Raw genomic sequence first — 20259 nt, 5'->3', positions numbered from 1 at the left:
TTCATATGCTTATCTACAGTCTACTATCAGATTAATATTATATAGCTGGTGGACCATTCTCAGCACAGCAGTGACTCTGACATGGTGTCAGAGGATTAGGCCCACCGGTGTTCCTGGGGTTGCTACACACATCAGTGTCACTGCTAGTTTGAGAGAGAGAGGGGGACTATTTATATAACGGTGTAACAAGATTCTGGACATGTGTTTCTGTCTATCAACTCAGCTCACTGACATACAGGGGCACACACACACTCACACACCAATGAACACATGCCACCCCCCAAAGATTTTTTCAGTGCTAGTTTTCCATCGGTCGAGCAAGACAGACACACTCTAGTGTCTGTTTTCTTTCATTTTCTTTTTTTGTTTTTTTTTTTAGATTTTCATCATAGATAAGACTTTTATATTTTTTCTTTCCATTTTCTAGGACCACTTCTGGTCCAAGTTTTTGGACATTAATCTCCACTAGCCTTTCTGCTAGTTTTTTTATCCCTACTTTTCTCTCTCCCGTTCCTCTTTTCCCTACTACCCCCTTGGTCTTTGCTCCTGCTGGTCTCTTTTCTGGCTATGCACCATGCTGTCCTCTCCTACTGTCATTCTACAGCCTTACGGACTGCCTGTGTACCCACAAACTGCCTCCTGCTACCCCAGCTTAGTACAGGTAACCCTTCTCTCTCTTTCTGTCTGTATGTATGTCTGTCTATATCTCTTTGTTTCACTCTATTCTCACTATGTAACCTTTTTAAAGTATGCTTGTGTTGCCCTCCAATTTCTTTGCGTAAGCTGTATCAGTAACATTAACAACAGTAGTAATGGTAATATTAAAATAGCACCACATTTTTGAGGACATTCACTTTATTACATTTTAAATAATCATTGACATAAGGCTCCATTGTGAACTAATATAATAACACTGTAGTAATAGCAAATGTAAATATAAGACCAGGTTATTGAGAAGGGAATTGTGATTAATGATTTTAACATATATTTGTAACATTTATTACAATCACAAATGTAAAAATAAATTTCACTCAATAATGTCTAACATGAAACTCACTCAGAACGTACATAGGAAGAGAAGGAAGCTGGTATGAAATATCATACGATAAATCACATGCTGTCTTAGGCCTAATATTTGGGTAGTACAGCTATGATGATCCCCACGACTCAAAATGAAAAACTTGTAAAGATGCCACGTCATCAGCAAAGGCCTTTTTCATTCTACAAACAAATCAGCATTTCTACTACGGATTTGTAAAATTATACATTTGTAATATAATTATATATGTTTAGAAAATAATTGAGCCCTTCTAACACATAACAATATATTCACAACTTCTTTCTTTTGGAAAGAAATCAGTTTGTCTTTTACTTTATTTTTACATAAAGAAATAAAATGTGCTTTATTTATACAATGTTTTTCATTCATATATTCAAATATTATGGTATTGTACGTAAAGTGAGTAGCTGGTTCTGTGACTGTGTGTGAATCATGTCAGCTGTTTCCTTTCTAAAGCAAGGACAAACTGCCCTGCATACCCTAGGTGTGTGTCCTTTGTGAGTGTGTATATCAGCCTGTTAGCGAAAATCAGAACAGTTGATAAATGGTGTGTATCTGCACTCTATCTCTCTCTGTGTGTCTCTCTCACCCTCTGTATTTTTAGCCTGTTCCTCTCTCTCTCTGCTGATTAACACTAAGAAAGAACACACACACACACACACACACAGAAAGAAACACTTTGGTATTTTAGGAGAGTGATGGTAAGTGAGGCCAGATTAGTCCATACCTGTCAAGTCTCCCGTTTTGGCCGGGAACCTACCGTATTTTACTCCTCTTTCCCGCCGTCCTCCCGTATTATTATTTTCCCGTAAATTTCCCGTATTATATTAAAATAATATATATATATATATATATATATATATATATATATATATATATATATACGTATATATATATATACATATGTATATATATATATATGTATATATATATATACATATATATATATATATATATATATATATATATGTATATATATATATATATATATATGTATATATATATATACATATATATATATATTATTGAGGAGACAGGGCACTGACCGCTCTGTGTCTCTTAACCAATCGTGGAGCCGGTTCAAGGAGAAAGTCCCGCCTTTCAGGAGAAACAGCCAATCAGCTTGCAAGGAGGGTCAGTGTGGGGAAGCCCCCCGTCGCGGTGAGTTCAGGCAGCTCGTCGGAGCAGCTGATGTTAAAACCTATCTGTATATACAGCGATTTTTCTAAAATAAATGTAACGGTAGGCTAATGGAAACTATGATGAGATTTTTCTGATAGCTGCTTAAAAATACTTGTCTCCGAAATAAAACACACAGATTAAACCTTTTAAAATTATAAAAATAAAGTTTGTGACTCAGTTTAACTAGAAATTTGTAGAGGACCGAAATGAACTGAACTGATCAGGAGTGATCAAAAGAAAGAAGTATTAATTAAAAATTATTAATTGTGTAGGCCCATTAGGACTAATTTTTACTGATGGAATATATCTGGTCCATGTCCTTTTAGTAAAAGCTCATGATACTATTTTTTAGGTCACCTACAGTCATTTTGTAGAATTTGTGCACCCTTTGTTCAATTTTAAATCCATTAAATAAAAATATATATATATCATATAAAAGAGTGCATTATGCCAAAAAAGACATGAAATCTTAACTTTTTTTTAAATATCTAGATAAGGATTTTTAATTTGGCTGCATTAAAATAATGACATATGTAGGAATGTCCACAACATTTCAGATTCTGATCATCTAATTGTAGTGTAAGTGTTTCACATGTGGTTATTTTAGATTTTTTTTAAACCTGTCTTAAAATGTAAGGGATACTGAACCTTCGTTGGGCTGGTGGGACGGCTTTAAGTGGACAGAGGAAAATATCCCTTATTTTTAAATCTAAAACTTGACAGGTATGGATTAGTCACTACAGGAAATCTGTCAGATCATTAATAATCTGCGGCCGGCAATCATAACATCCTAACCACAGTACTACACAATGAGTTATGCGTATGAAAGATATTTAGGCATTCGCCTGTTTAGCAGAAGTGTCTGGATGTTGTGTTTTGCTTCGGTTGTTAAGGTCTATATTACTTTACAGTGTTGCTGTCTATAAATCTCCAATATGCCTTGAAAAAAACGTTCTTAACTTTTAAAGGAAGTTAGTGTTAAAAATATTTAATTCCAACTAATTTTGGAGCATTTCTATTGTCTGCTCACCAAAAACATACCGTACACAAAATGTAAAAAAAACACAGCTGGATTCATCTTGTGTAAAAATGTGAAACTCATAAAAATTGATTGACAATTTAACAAACAATTTACTACAGTAAACCCTCATAAGGACAGCCCGTAACACTTAATAATAAGGGTCACAAACAGCAATACTTGCAACAGTCATAAACAATTAGCAATGTTCCCTTATAGTAAAGAATTTGTTACATGAGTATCTGCCAAAAAAAGTTGTCAAGGCTACATGTTTGGTTCTGTAATAAATATTGTGTGTCAATGTGTATGTGTATGTCGAAGTGTGTCTGTATGTGTGTGTGTGTGTGTGTGTGTGTGTGTGTGATCTCAGCTGTCTCTGAAGGCACCTGGCATCCTGCCGTTGACCTGTAACCCCAACACTGACAGCTGAAGAGGGGGGTTGGGGTACAAATAGTAGTGAAGGTGTGTGTGTGTGTGTGTGTGTGTGTGTGCGTGCGTGCGTGCGTGTGTGTGTGTGTGACAGTATGTGAATATTACACACTTTCATCTACTATTACATGTACGCAATAGATAACAGAGGAAAAACATAACAGCTAAAAACTAAGCTAAGCTAAGTCACATAATCAGAAGCAGAGAAAGAGAGATATTATTGGACTGTTTTGGACAGGATGAGAGAGAAAGTTGCTTTGTGTGTGTGTGTGTGTGTGTGTGTATGTGTGTGTGTGAGACCACTAAATCCTTGTTAAGTCCTTGTAGCAGGACATACTATACTATGTTTAACACTCTGTATTCACGCTTCATGTTCCCACTGCTCTTTGTTCATGTCACTCACACTCCTGATTGAATCAGGTTTCCAGAATTGATTATTTAAGTGTACATTTGAATTGAAATATTCAAAACAACACCTTTGTTAAGAATTACTTTGCTGCTAATCATAGTGCTAAAAAATACTTGTAAATATCTTTACCTCATGTGAGCAAAAGTAAGTAGTTCTGATAAACAATTCAAAACTCAAAAACACGCTTGACAATTCTTTTTTTTTTACAGTATATTTACCTGGAAATTAATTGATGAACTATAAATAAAGTTTAATTAAGAGTGTAATTTAAATGTGAAATGGCGTGCAGGTCTAGGATTTGGAAATTTCAGCAGGAAAATAAAAAAGTGTAATCCAACAGTTGAACCACACAGCTGAACACAAAACCCCATAATCAAAAGTGAGAGATGAGTAAAAAGGCTTTCTGTTTTCTTAAACTTTATTACTAACAGTATTATTGACTGTATTTTTTTTATCTATAATGGATAAATGATTAAAACAGGGAAAAAGTGAAAGTGTATTTGTATAGATTTTAAATGGTGGCTAAATGTTTGGTTAGGAATGTTAATCGGTTGGTTAAATGTGCTGCGAGTTGCAAAAGGTTGAGTAAGAAATAACAGGCTGCCACAGAGCATCAGCAAATCTCAGTGTTGTTTAAAACAAGTATGTGATAATTCAGACATGCAGACTGCATGATGCATAGGAAATTTAGATTGACTTTCAATTAATTCCACCCCCTACTTTCACCATCTTCCTCTGAGAAGAGTGGAGACTCTCATGGTTATATTTGGTCTGCACTATCTACTGGACACCAGGCTCCGGCCTCTTATCACTGCAGACTCTGTTTAGTGTCCGTTTAGCTGACGGACAGGTGGGGGGCTGACTGACAGGGACAAACGAGTGCAGCTGGCATGGGGCAGCCCGAGAGGCTGGATTTGCCGCACTGGGATTGGTGGATGTGGGGGATTTATGGTGGGCTGGGCAGGTTGGAGGCAGGCATTAAAGCATGCAGCAGCTGCTGGTGTTGGTAGGGCAGAACGTGAGATGCACTGAAGGGGTAAGATGAGAATTTTTTTTATTTTCCTTTTTCTTTCCCTTTAGCATTTGTTTGCCTTTTTTATTTTGTCTGAGAAAAGTCTTTATAGTCTGTTGTTGTTAAGTTTTAGAAGATGGGCATGTGAATGTATGCACATTATGGGCATTTTAGAAATCACAGCCACTGAAACTGTCCCACTGTCCTGTGGAATTTGTAAACAATACCTTTGTGTGAATATTAGGCAGGCCTTCTTCACAGTAGAGTCTACATAGCAAGTCTAATATAGAAATTCGTTTTTATTATACTAGTGCAGAAATCTGAGTAAATCTGAGTAGTTGTTTTTGGACTAAAGTCCAAGAATATAATATGAAATAAATGGAAAGTTTTGAACTGAAAATTGAGTCATCAGTTCTTTTTTTGTTGTTGTTGTTATTATTCTAGTTTGCACTTCCTTCATGTCATATTTTGCAAAATTGAAAAATATATGAAAGCTCCATTAATGCAGTAGTAAGCTAAACTTTCAAGCATATCTTTAATAATTGATATTTATTTTGATCATAATACATGCATCTTTCTCTCTCTCCTCCCATAGGGTGCCCCTGCCCAGGAGGCAGGACCGGGCACTGGTGACCCTGCCCTGCCTCAGGTATATGCCCCACCCCCTTCATATCCACCTCCTGGACAGGCCCCTCCCACACCTGCCGGCAGGCTCCCACCCCTCGATTTCAGCTCCGCCCACGCCAGCTCGGAATACCAGGACCACCACCAGTTAAGAGTCTACCAGGGAGCTCAGCATGAGGGGGCGGAGCCTTTAACTGCTAGTAGCACGGTAAGAAATAGCTCGTTGGCCAGTAGACTGATTACACAGTTCAGAAGATTATGTGTACTTTATGTTCAGAGGTGGTTATAACTTTACATTCCTACTGAAGTAAAATAGTGGTACAGTGTTAAAAATGTACAAAAAAAATAAAAGAACACAAACAAAAGTAGTGGAATAAATTGTAAAACTGCTGAGGAATGTATTAGTTTGAGCACAATATGTGTTCAAAGTTAAACACTAAACCTTTGAAAATTAAAGTTTAAGTAACCAAATTGCAAAGCAATGTATCAAAGTATCTGTTATAAAAGTATAATAAATAATGCATTTAATAATTAAATAAAATGGTGTAAAAAACTGACATTAAGTCACAGCAACGGTTAAGCAGTTACCATTTGAATCTCACAGTGACAAACTAATTAGATACTACCCATCTCATTTTCACACTTACAGTTACTGGTACAGTGATATAGTGGTATAGTTAGATTGTTATGTGATTTTCCTTTTCATTTTCTTGTTTTTGACAAAAAAAGAAAAGATAAAAACAAAAAAGTAAAAGGTACAGCAAAGTAGTTATTTTCACACAAACATGCCAAGGCAAAACTATTTGAAAATACTCCATAATAACTCTGTTCAACAGAGTTTTTATGCATATGGAAAAAGTACAAGTTCACATTGTTTTATATGTATATATTAATAAATTAAGAAATTAAAGATTTTTTTTATAGCATTTCTTACAATTTAGTTCAGAAACTCACAGCAATTAAATTCTCTGTGGCATTCTTTTCTAAACAGACATTTAAAGATTCTGCCTGCAATGAATTGCACAGGCGAGCATTCTAAGTTAAAGAAACACAGCAGCAGCAGAAAATCTGAGCAGGGTGTATGAGGCAGTGTGATGACACATTAGACGCTGTCCGGGGCCATGGGCTTCTCCTGTCCTGCTATACATATCCTACCCCCACTTAGCACTACCATCCCTAACCATGTAAGGTAATCCAGCTGGCACACAGAGCATGGGTCAGGAGAGTGTGAGGGTGTTTGTTTATGAAACCTCTCACTCTTTCTCTCCCTTCCAGTCCTATGTTTGAGAACATCTGATTAAAAGTATGATCTTCATAAACTTAGATCTTCTGTTATGTTGATCTAAAGGAAAATGAGTAAAATTCATAAATTGAACTGATCAGCGTTTAACCATGTTAAACAATCCAAGGGTATAAAAACATATAATGTTTTTGTCCATGAACATTATCTTTAGCTCAGTAATACAATTATAATCAATATTCATATAATCAACAAATTGTCACTCTGTGCAGATCATGGTTTACCTAGAAAAGTTCACAATTATTTATTTATTTATTTAAAAATAATTACATATGTAAATAAATGGCTTCATTGCAAGCTTTATTTTTACACTTCTAAGCCTTTATTGTCACTGCTGAGTTAAATTATTGTAAACAGTATGTAAATAATATAAACATATAATACCATAGGTAACATTAATTCATGCAATTAATGATTTTCATATTCAAATTAATTAATATGTTATAGCAAAGTTAAAGATGTCTAGATCTAAGACTTCTAAAACAAATATGAAAAAATGAGCATTCAATATGTATTGAATATGCTAAACCACAATTGTTATATAATTGCATTAGTGTATTTACAATGTGTGACTTGTTAGAAGTTAATAGGTGGTATGTATGTCGTCATTAATGTGTTTAAGCAAATTAGTTGAGTTGAGGTTTAAATAAAGTAGGACTAAACTCCTATGAAATGTTTCACAGTTTGGGTCTCGTCAATATCGTTCTAAAAATGTGAAAAATGGTGACAACAATGAAAATGTACACTATTATTTGTTGGTGGGTTTTTATTTTACATATATCCAGGTCAAGTGAGGCCTTTTATGTCATTATTTTGAAATATTATTATATTTTGAAATATTACTCAGAAAACTCAGGGTAAATATTATCAAGTTATTTTGATATGTGTGTTTATGCTGTAAGATATATGTGCTTATTGCGCCCACTTCAGTCCTGGAGGGTAAGACTCCTGCACAGTTTTATGTGCTTTCTGCTTTAGCACACTTGATTCAACTCATTTTAATTAGCAGGTAAAATAAGTGGTTTTATTAGAGCAGGAAATATTTTAGAGGCTAATAGTGTGAGTAGTCTATGATTTAAATGTACCATATTAGCATGAATAATTAATTATCAGATGTTTAAAGTTTAAAGAAGCAGCCTATCCAAATGCTAACATGGTTAAGTTTGAATGCAAGGTATTATGTACACTATATGAACAACCTGCAAATCAAATCAAATAAAAAAAGTTTATTTTGATTTTTAAAGATAGACTTTCTCCAAGATTTTGGAGCATTACTGTGAGGATTTGATTGCAATCAGTTTTAAAAGTGTTAGTAAAGAGCTGATTAAGCTGTGTGTACATTTGCACGTCTGTGTCAGCAATGGGTGCAGTTTAGAGCAGCTGAATGAATTTATTAAAAGAGGTGTCCACAAACATTTGGATATTTAGTGTGTAATGCTGACTGGTAGCTATTTATTTACATTGACTGTTAGCACTGTTAGCAGTTGTTCTGTAGTGATTTATTGATATGTCAACAACAACAAAATGCTTTAATTTGAAAATTACTGTAAAAAATGTTGCCTTTATTAAAAAAAAAATACCATATCTTATCCAGGCTATTGTTCATATTAGCATGTTAATCTATGCCTCTGGGTCAGATCGTTTGCTCAGTGTGGCTCAGTCTGTGTGTAGTGTGTAATGAACACAGGTTATAGTGTGTAATGAACACAGTGGTGTTAGCCTTTCTCTGCAGAAACATCTCCTCACTGAAGGCCACATTATATATCCCGCTACTAGAGAGCACCTGTGTTACATGCTCCAGATATTTGGATATTCGGCCGTCGCCCATGATGGGGGGGTCAAGGGGGGCAGGCAGACCGGATGACCCCTCCCCCCTCCCTGCAGTTTCGTCCAGGTTCAGTCAGATAAACACTTTGCATCGTGAAATGATAGCACCAACCCCACCCAACCCCAAAACCCCACCCAATCCCCAATCCCAGCGCTCTTGGTGTCCCCCCGCTCCACACCCCAGCTGTGTCTGTGTGCTATGTGTGCGGATGAGAATGATGATAACGGTAACAATGGTGATGTTGATGATGATGATGATGATGATGATAATAATGATAATGATGATGATAATGGTATTTCACCAGTGCTACCACAGCTACAGCTCTGGTACACCCAGAGTTAACTGTAACCCAGTGACTGTGTACGTGTGTGTTGTTCTGATTCTGGTCTGTGTCTGTGTGTTTCTGTCAATTTTTTCTGTTCCTGTTTTATTAATATCTCCCCTTTTCCCTGGAATCTTGCGTTGTTAAATGAAGTTTAACCTCGTCAGCAGAATCTCAGCACCGTGGCTGGCCTGTCGAACACCTTGGGACTCCCCAAACTACCCAGCTGAACTTCCTCTATCGCTACTTTCACTTGCTGTCTCTCACCTTCCTACGCTCTCCTGTCTCGCTCTCTGTTTCTTACTATTTTGCTGTGCCTTGACACCACACGCTTCTTACTTTCTCTCCCTGTTATATCACTCCTATTACCCCAATTTTTTTACACTCTCTTACCTCCACTATTCTCTTTTTACTCCCTCTGCCACCAAACTCCCCACCCTTTTATTTTGATCAGCATGATCAAATTGATTTACTCTGTCTAAAAATGTTTATTTAACAAACTATTATTTGCAGATTTGCATAAAATCATAAAAAGATTATAACTAGGCTAGAAAACTAGGCTATATGCACTGACATGCCGAAAGCCTTTGACCCATTCACAGTATGTGAATGGGTCAAATGCTATGTTCACATTGTTCAAATCCCATTTTTTGCTCAGATCAGATTTGGCGGTTCACATTCATAAATGTAAGTGAGCTGTATCTGTGTGTAATGTAAATGAGTCTGTCCCTGAGGCGTCATATTAGAGAGATGACTCGTAGCTTTAGAAAGGGAAATGGATGTGTTAGCAGCTCATATGTGGAGGTCCACATATGAAGGTGATTCAAATATGATTTGAAAAAAACAAACAAACGTTGTAGCACGTTTACACAGCCATGAAAAAATTCTGATTTGAGCCACATTGAGCAAAAAATCAGATATGAGTTAATGTGAATGTAGCCACAAAATGTTACCTCAGGGGAGGTAAGAACAGGTGAGGTTGAACAGTTTGGGCGAGGCTTGATAGTGGATGGGACATTGTATGTGTACTGGGAATATGTCGCTTCAGGCATTACCACCTACAGTGGACAGCGCAGTGAGTGGTAATGGTTGTGGTCAGCGACATCTGACTAAAATTATGCATGCATACAGTGTTTCAGCACAAATCACACCCACATACAATATCGGAGGCTTCACATGCTTATTTCAAATGTCACATATTCCATTAAAGCTAAAGTATACTGCTTCTTTAGCTTCAATGGGACATGGCAAAAGTCATGGGACACTATACTGTGTAAGATTGTTTGCTCTGTGTGGTTCAGCCTGTGTGTATTATCACGAACAAGGTTGTAGTGTGTAATGAACACAGTGGAAAGCAAAAGTCATGGGACACTAGACCCGTCCCATGTCCTATGTCATTAAAATGTCAGTGGCATGTCAGTGTATGTAGTAAGTAAATATCTCTCTTCCCCTCCCTCGCTTTCTCTCTCTACCCACCCTGCAACACCTTTAGCTACTGCTGCAGCTAATTCCTTTTTTACCTTCTGCATAATAGACGTGTATCTCTGACTGCTTTACTTTTCATCTCACTTGACCAACACTGCGCTCAGTTTTGTATTTTTCACAATTTCCATTTTTTCATTTTGACCCTTTTTGCCTGAAATTCTTTTCTGCTTTTACACTTCCCCCAATTTTGTCCTAATTCTTATCTCATACTGCTTTTTTGCATTTTTCTTTTTAATCACTTTTTTTGCAAGGTTGTAACAGATTCTTTAATCTAGTTTTTATTTTAATGATAATAACAATTTTGTGGCATTTGGTGAGATAGGCTGACACAGACAAATACACACATACACACTGGCATCGTGATGCATTGTGGGATGGTGGATGTTTTGGGTTTGACGCACAATTTTTTTAAGTATTGATCTGCATGGGGGCCTTATATTCACAAGTGCTAGAAATCTTCTAAATAAAATAAAATGACACATAACCTAGCACTGTAATCCTTTACTATATTTATCCACAGTATTTGAGCCACAAATACAATAAAGACAATATAAATATATTTGAGCTTGTTTTGAATTAAATTCACAGATTTTAAAGTTTGTTAAGTTGATGGTTCATTATCAACATGCAGAACGTGTTCATTTGATCTGTTTCTAACGGGCATGGATTTAGAAAGCTCACTAAAATGGAGACTTGGTCACGGCTCCTCACGTTTGCTTGAGAAGAGTCACTGGATGGAGAATGCTCATGTGCTGTTTGTGGTCACTTAGTAGAAATGGTTTCCTCCCCCAGTGGAAATGTGATGCTTTTTAATGTAGTAATTGCAAGACTTAAAAATGATATCGTGAAATGAGCAATATGTGTAACTGTAAAGGAACACTAAGCAAAAATACTGAATATTATTGACTCACCTCTAGACACTTCACTTGTTCCAGAACCTACTTCAACATAATTACAGACAAACCTGCTTAGTGCACCTTTACACTTACTGTTTTTGCTCTATCCCTCTTCTGTGCTTTCATATATTGCTTTTTTAAAAATTTCTCTTTCTCTGTGTCTATCTCTGGCCTCTCAGGATGACGCCCTGGCCCCTGTGACCTCTGACCCACAGCCTCTGAGTGCCTCCGTTGCGAGTGGTGGCGGAGCTGGAAGTGGGGGTGAGGAGGAGGGGTCAGGTAAAGCCCAGCCCAAAAGGCTTCACGTGTCCAACATACCATTCCGATTCCGTGACCCGGACCTGAGGCAGATGTTTGGGGTAAACATAGAAGTTCTTCCATTAACCTCCATAAGGTCATGCCAGTATCTCAGCAGATAAAACCTTTCCATGACATTAAAAATAGTTACATATGTAATTATTTATACATATAATGTTATTATCCACTAGCCCCTTTATGGGTATGTAGTATTCTTTATTAGGAGCTCTGTTACTGTGATTCACTGAGTAAAAAATCTCTGGCACAGAGCTGCTGTCACTGTTTTCCTGAAGCCTGGTTAGACCACTACTTATCTGTGCAGTCTGTGAAATGTGTACTCTGTGGTTGTTGATGATCAGTATAGATTTTCATATGACGCAGGTTTGATGTCACAAAGATGCTTGTCTACACTGTAAGAATACAACTATTCTGATAATAATCTTACACTTATCAAGCACTGTAAGTGTAAGATTATTTTGCTTATTTTAGAAACAATGACCTTAATCAGTCTCACTTAGAATTTTTGCTTTCGGCATGTGTCCAAATTTAAGATGTGAAGTCTTACTTAAAGGATCTGATGATTTTATAAAATCTTACTAAGAAAAAATGGATTACCCCTTCCACAGATTTGTTTAGCATAATATAAGCCTATAGGTATCAATTTTTGTGTATATTGTTTTGTAAATATATTTTTGTGCAGTGTATTAGTTCCACAAGGTCTTCAATTTGTCTCAACAATTGGCAACATCCAACTGAAATAAATTGTGATCGGTTGATTCTGGTGTCTGTGGCCAGTCTGAAATATTAGGCCTCCAGTCTATATATACAAATATAGCTAGGTAAATAAGCACACTAATATAAACAAAGTTTTGTATAAAGTATACATGGTCTTTTGTCTTTCAGCAATTTGGCAAGATTCTGGATGTGGAGATCATCTTCAATGAGAGAGGGTCAAAGGTCAGTAAATATTAGAAAGTAGACCTGTATAGCATTCCCTGTTATTCAGAACTGACCTTTCCCTTGCGCTGAGTGTCACTGACTGATGGCGTGTTTCTGCTCAGGGTTTTGGATTTGTGACGTTTGAAAATGCAGTGGAAGCTGATCGAGCCCGAGAGAAACTCAATGGCACAATCGTGGAAGGCAGAAAGATTGAGGTATGGGATGTGATAAACAGACAAAAAAGTGGTCAGACAATCTGTCACCAAAATGATTATTATATTCATTTAGCCCATAACGTTGCTGTCCAATAAAAAACAAGTACATGCCTTTTTGTTGATTTTTAGTTACTGCATAAATGTAAGTCCTTTACACTGTTTCAACATTTATTAATGTGTTAAAATTACATGAAATAAACTCTGTTTATATTGACTTCCACTGAAAGTTAAGAATCAGTCTCCCGTAAAGTTGCTGTTTTTAGATAAATGTTTTTCATTGGACAGCGACATAGCTGTCACATATGTCACATATATCCATATATCTATATATCTATTAATATTTGCTGAGCTGTTAAGAAACAGACTTGCTTATTTGGTTCCTGACACTGTATAACACAGGTAAATTCCCTCAGCCACATATCATTTGGTCTTGCACTATCAGGTTTCTTTTCATTCTTTTCATGTGGTAGTCCTGTGGTTTACACAGCAGTAAATGTAAGGCGAGTGTGAAAATGTTATCGTCTCATTTCTTCAGGTTAACAACGCCACGGCCAGGGTAGTGACCAAGAAGCCACAGACCCCACTTGTCAATGGTGAGACCCCACCTACTTTTGGTCAAATACAAAATAACTAATATATATATATATAGGAATAATTTTCTAACCAAATGTTTTTTTTTTTCTGTAGCTGCTGGGTGGAAGATTAATCCAGTAATGGGAGCCATGTATGCCCCTGAACTTTATACTGGTATGTTGTCATTGTCTCACTCTTTCTCTCTTTGTTTGAAAGACCACTGATTTCAATACTGCAGTTTAGCTAGAAATATAAATGGTTAGGGTTTTTGTACTGTGGGTTCTGCTATTGATCTTTATTAAAATGTGCTGTGGTTTAGTCATTTTAATGATTTGAATAAGGATTCCAGAAAGAGGAAGGTTGCAGCCAACCACATAACTATTTCTGATGAGTTAATAATATCCTCTGGCGTTTCTGTTAGGATGACCTTTTTCTTTTCCTGTACTGCAGTTGCCAGCTTCCCCTATCCTGTTCCCACACCAACCTTGGCATATAGAGGCTCCGCCCTTCGGGGGCGTGGTCGTGCAGTGTACAACACAATTCGCTCTGCAGCCACAGCGGCCACCCCTGCTGCTGTTCCAGCCTATCCAGGGTCAGTATTGATCTCTGTGCATCTCTTCACCTATACACGTCTTATTCTTCAGTTTAATGATTAAGCAAATTTTGTTGCGGTTTATTAGTATTAGTTTGCACATGATGCGGGTTTGGTGTCATAACATTCTAACGATCGTTTATCAGCGTTTATCGTTTTCAGTACTTAAGTACATTTAAAGGCAAATGCTTGTGTCCTTTTTCTTAAGTGAGTGTCTAAAGAGAGAACTTTTACTTTTACTGCAGTAAATCTTTACTTTGAGTATTTGCACTTTAACTTAAGTACCTGATTTGTGTTTTTTGTCAACAACTGCTAGAAGTAAAGTCTCATAAAATGAATGGCGAGTGTGTATTGTCTCTGACTACTGACGTCTGATGGTATGTTCTGTTACACAGGGTCGTTTATCAAGAAGGTCTTTATGGAACGGAAGTTTATGTGAGTTTCCCAATTTCATTTTAGCATTTCTTTGACAAAATTCCTTAATTTTTATATACATAAACTTGAACATAAACACTTAACTTGAAATTTGTTTGGCTTTCTTTCTTCAGGGAGGATATCCTGCCACATACCGGGTTGCTCAGTCCCCTTCAGCTGCAGCCACAGCCGCTTACAGTGACGGGTGAGATATGAATCATTGATTAGCTTTACCTTATCTATGATCCTCATACAACCTTTTTCTTCTCTAAGGTGTTTTTTTCTAGATTTAATAAACACATTAATTATTAAATACCACAAGACCTGTCCTCAGAATAAAGAGTAAAACATGTTTTTTTTTTTTTGCTGGGTCTGCAGGTATGGGCGAGTGTATGCCACTGCAACTGACCCTTACCATCACTCTGTCGGGCCGACCACCACTTACGGAGTAGGAACTATGGTGAGTTATTCAGTACCATTCTTCCTACTACTATGAATGTAGTGATTCAAACCATTCATTCACTTTATATTGCTAAAGGTTGTTTGTGTAACGGGTGTGTCCTGCCAGTCTCCACCGTTTGTCTTACAAACACTCTGTGTTGACCGATGTTGTTTACTGGATGGAAAATCATAGACAATATACTGTAGACAGTATGCACACGATTCTCCCCCTCCATACATTCAGCTTTGAGCTAGCAGCCTCCTCTCAGCTTGTATACCCATAGACTGAGGGATATGCGCAACGGCATCTCTGGTCTAGCTACTTCTTAAAGAGACAGTACCCCTTTAGCTCCGGACACTTAACACACATAACATGGAACAAGGCTGCCACCTAGAGGGATGTTGGTGGGATATAAAGAATATCTTATCTTTTTAATTGGGTTACATTTGCCAGTGTAAAGGTCCTTCACATTCACATATCTCTATTACGCAGTTTTGCGAAGATTCTAATATTCACCACACTTTCTTATGTGGGATTTGTTCAGTTTACAGGAACAATGGGATCCATCATTATAACGATCATATCATGAAACTAAGGCAGACATTTGTTGTTGGCTTTTCTTAAAAACTAATTTAGGAAAATTCTTGGAAAGTCATTGGTAAATGAGGCCCAAAAGTGGCTAAAGAACCAAAAGGTGGTTCTTAAAGGCATCGCTCAAAGCACCATTTAAATTTAATATTTCCCCTTGGGGATCAATAAAGTATCTATCTATCTATCTATCTATCTATCTATCTATCTATCTATCTATCTATCTATCTATCTATCTATCTATCTATCTATCTATCTATCTATCTATCTATCTATCTATCTATCTATCTATCTATCTATCTATCTATCCTCAATTATGATTACAGTGGCAGATTTTTTTATACCAATGTGCATTGAGATGTTATGAAGTAAACTTTTACAGGTATATCACAATATATCAAACTGCAACTCTGACACTGAATTATCTGCCCAACAACTTGCCAACTTGCCTAAACATTAATTTTTTACTGTGAGGTGCATCAAATCTCTACCACATTTGATACATTTGCTGTGACTCAATACTTACTGCACAGTGTAAATGTCTCTAATGAAAAATGTTTTTCTCTTTCTTTGACTTCAGGCAAGTTTGTATCGTGGAGGCTACAATCGCTTTACCCCTTATTGAACACAGCCCATCTGCTACACCTCTGCCTCGCAGCGGGACTCAGGGGTCACTCCCATCACAGAGCAGGACGGCCACTGATCTTGGGACCTGCCTTGAGAAGCAATTGACCTGAGCTAAGACCTGAGTGGCCTTCTGGAACAGAACTGAACGTATTTATTTAATGTCTGAAAGTGCTGAAAGTATTTATTGAAGCTTAGGAATTGCACCAACACTGAAGTCCAGAGTCTGAGAAGATCCAAGCCACTGGAATCTTAGTGATTTTTGTTTTTATGTTTTTGATGTGGTGCTTAAAACATAGGTATGTTCACTTTTTAAAATATATACGCCTAGGGAACATTTTTCAAAACGCAGTGCTGCCTATGAGGCCAGTGAGAACGGGTTGAGGTTGTGGCCTGTTCTAAAATACTGATTTTGGCACACTTTTTCCAAAAGCATCTTAGTGTGAAGCTCATCTCAACTGGTAAAGAAATCAGTGGTGATCAGGGTGATGCTGGTTTGACCATTTAAGAGTCCTTGGAAGCTTTTGGGAGACCCAATCCTGATGAGTTAGAAATTTATTTCAGTCAAAACCCTGAAGAGAAGCTAGGCCATGTTGTAATGCTAAACAATGGGCTTCTAGTTTCACTTTGTTCACTTTGCTTGAACTTTTTCTTTAAAGTGTGTTTATAGCTTTTGGAAAAGACGTTCTTCAGAGAAACTCACAGACTTTCACTGCCCAGCTTCATCAAGAGTCTGGGGTATTACACTGTATATCATGGTGACACCTTTAAGCTGATTTTGAGTGCAGTATGTCACTTGCTTAGCTACAAGATGAGTGTATGAGTGTGTGTGTGTTTGTGTGTGTGCTTGGTTTGTGTGATTTTATAATGGTTAAATGTGAAAAGGTGAGGTACAGTGATGGCGCCGGTGCATGTGATACATTTTTCATACATTCATCACTGCCATGTTCACATGTTCTTCATAATCTACCTCTCAGATGGACTTTTCTCCTGTTTTCACTCAGTTTGCTCTGATACTTCTCCTTTAACAAACCGTCAGGCTGTCTTCAGCATGCTGCGTTGTCCCATTTGTTTTCTAAAACAATATTTAAAAGTGCCTTTTCCTGCTATATCAACTCTTGCTCAACCCCTTATACATTTAAACCATGTATGTAAGCCCTCACTTCATTACTATTCTAATAATTTGCACACATTTATAGGCCCTATGATAGAACTCTGATGCACTCTGATCAGCCTAGACATGTTTGGTGTTTGTAGTTTTTAGTTTGCTATGAGAATAACAGATCTAATAAGTAATCGAATTTAAAATTACACAAATCACATGGCTAAATCATCTCAACACACCACTCTTCTCAACTAGACTCCACAATGTGGCCTTTGACACCTAATGACATACTATTATGTCTAAAATCATGTTTAAAATTGCTCCATATGACTGCGCAGATTTCTCACAGCTGGAGCCTGACATGCTTACAGTATTCACACTCTACTGATTTCTGGTTAGAGTATTGATCTATGTTTTGAAGTTAATTTGGTTACAGATGCAGTTTATGACCCTGAGTCTTCCCCATTTCCGTTTCTTCTTCTCCTTTTGTATCTTACTTTGAATTTTTGTTCACTTCTGCTGTAAATAAACCATCTCTCACTGTGTTCCACCTTCTGCTGCTGTCCTTCCTTCTTCTTTTCTTTCTCTGCTTCTGTTTGGCTCTTCACTCTCTCTTCTGTTTACTTCTCTCATTTTCTAGTGCTATTTTCATTTTAGATTAAAACATAAGAAATAGCAGAGAGAACTTGTGCAAAATAACCCAGCCCCTCCAACACTGTACTGCCACTGTCCTCACAGCGTCAACTGCCAAGATGATTATATATTAGCCTCTGCTGTTTATTTATTTATTTTTTAAATGTTTTCATTTAATGTATGAAAACAAAAATGTTAAAAATATATATTTAAATAAATAATTTATTATAAATAAATAAATAAAAGAAATTGAGAAGATATTCAAATAACTGAGATTATATATATTTTGTAAATAAATAATAAAAAAAAAACATTTGATATATTTAAAAAATATATATATATTAATAATTAAGGATTGGTTTCCTGAACAGAGAATAAGCCAAGTAAGTCTAGCCTAGTAATCCTAATATGTTCTTTCATTGACAGAACACTTGGTAGTCCAGGACTAGGTCTAATTCTAGTCATGTCTAAGACCAGTCTAGGAATGTTATAAAATATGTTTTAAAAAAAGGTTTTAAAATATGAGTCATTTTGTAACTGGCCTTCCAGCGTGGGCTGCATGCTGGTCCCTTGTGCTTCTGTATAAATTGTGCAAGAGATAGAAATTTTTAAATGTTACTTAATAATATATATTAAAGAAGTTATAAATATACGAGCAGGAAATGGAAGTTCTTCTTCGCACTTTCAGATCATCTGCTATCTTCCTCTTTCTGTCTACTTGCAGCTCTCAGTCTGAGTCTCTAACTATCTTAACTATCACTCTCTTCTCATGGTTTCAGTGCTGTGATCAGCTTCTATTGTGTGTGTTGCACTCTTTCTTTCTCGTTCCGTTTTTATTATTACTTTATACATAACTTAACATACATATCTATCTTCTCTTTGGAGAACTCTGGGTAATCTGGTTGTTCCTGTATGAACACTGGCACTGTTCTCTGCACAGTGTCTAACCAAAACCCTATGTTTGATTTTTTTTTTTACCTTGATTTCTCCCTGCTGTATTTCTTTTTTTTTTCTTTCTGTTTTGCTTTGTCTCATTTGCTTCTTTCTTCACTTCATGCTGTCTATCATTTGGCTACTTTCTTTCTTTCTTTACATATTTTGCTTTTTTCTGCATTTCTTCTCTTGCTTCTTTCTCTCTTTACTTTCTTTCTTCCCTTTCTTTTTTATTTGTCCAGCTTTATCACATTTGCTTTCTTTTGTTCATCCCCTCCAGTTTTATCTTCTTTATCTTGTTTGTCTTTCTTTCTTTCTTTCTTTCTTTTTTTCTTTCTTTGCATGTTGTTTTGTTCTGCATTCTTTCTCTTTCTGATTTCTTTATTCTACTTTCTTTCCTTTCTTCTTTTTTATTTGCTTTCTTTCTTTCTTTATTTCTTTCTTTCTTTCTTTCTTTCTTTCTTTCTTTCTTTCTTTCAATGTCTTGATTTGTTCTGCTTTCTTTATCTTCCTGATTACTTTCTTTTACATTCTTTCCTTTCCACTTTTTATTTGCCTTTTCATTTGCTTTCTTACTTTCTCCTTTCCTATGTATCTTTCTTTCTTCTATTTCTACTTCTCCTTTACTTTCATTCATCCACTCCAGCTTTCTCTCGTTGTTCTTTCTTTATTTCTTTCTTTCTTTGGTTGTGATTTGTTCTTCTTTTCTTAATTTCTATTTTACTTTCTTTCTTTAGATTTGTTTCTGCTTTTGCTCATTTGCTTTATTTCTTCTTCCTTTCCTGATTTCTTTCTTTCTAATTTTATACTATTTAGTAATTGCTCTCAATTGCCTTTGACTTCCTTGCCATCCTGCTTCTTTCTTTCTCTTTCTTTCTTTCTTTCTTTCTTTCTTTCCATGTGGTTTTCTTCAATTCCTTAGTTCTTTTACAGTTTTATCTGTTTTCCTTTCCTTCCCTCTTTCTTTTTACCTGCTTTAGCTCATTCCTGTGATCTTTCTTTATTTTATGTTTATTTCTATTTCTCGTTTGCTTTCTATCTTTCTCCTTTTTCTGCTTTTTTTCTCATATTTTATTTCTCTTATTTTATTTCTTCCATTTTTACTTCACATTTGCTTTGTTTTGTTCATCCCCTCCAGCTTTATCTTCTTTTTCTTGTTTGTCTTTCTTTCTTTCTTTCTTTCTTTCTTTCATTTTTCTTTTCATGATGATTTGTTCTGCTTTCTTTCTCTTTCTTATTTTCTTATTTAATTTCTTTTCTCCCTTCTTTTTTTGCTTTCTTATTTGCTTTTTCCATTAATTGCTTCATGCTTTCTCTTGTTTGTTATTCTTTCTTTCTT

The 20259-nt window shown here is 36.2% G+C and overlaps 1 protein-coding gene across 2 annotated transcripts; it reads left to right on the top strand.

Annotated features, from left to right (window-relative positions):
• Nucleotides 1-263: 263 nt before the first annotated feature.
• On the top strand, nt 264-17909 carry rbfox1l (RNA binding fox-1 homolog 1, like). Of its 2 annotated transcripts, none has more exons than XM_007256869.4 (12): nt 264-661; nt 5706-5942; nt 11745-11924; nt 12766-12819; nt 12924-13016; nt 13552-13609; nt 13704-13763; nt 14040-14181; nt 14577-14616; nt 14730-14800; nt 14974-15055; nt 16206-17909. In XM_007256869.4, exons 1-12 carry the CDS (start codon nt 575-577, stop codon nt 16248-16250), a joined length of 1149 nt encoding a protein of 382 aa, XP_007256931.1. In that variant the 5' UTR covers nt 264-574; the 3' UTR covers nt 16251-17909. The 2 variants fall into 2 exon arrangements, with proteins under 2 accessions (XP_007256931.1, XP_015463265.1); XM_015607779.3 differs by lacking the exon at nt 264-661 and adding an exon at nt 5065-5134.
• Nucleotides 17910-20259: the final 2350 nt, after the last annotated feature.

Source organism: Astyanax mexicanus, chromosome 6, assembly GCF_023375975.1.
Source record: "Astyanax mexicanus isolate ESR-SI-001 chromosome 6, AstMex3_surface, whole genome shotgun sequence".
Taxonomy (NCBI): Eukaryota; Metazoa; Chordata; class Actinopteri; order Characiformes; family Acestrorhamphidae; genus Astyanax; species Astyanax mexicanus.
Note: the sequence above shows the minus strand (reverse complement) of the source record. Positions and strands in the feature narration are given on the sequence as shown.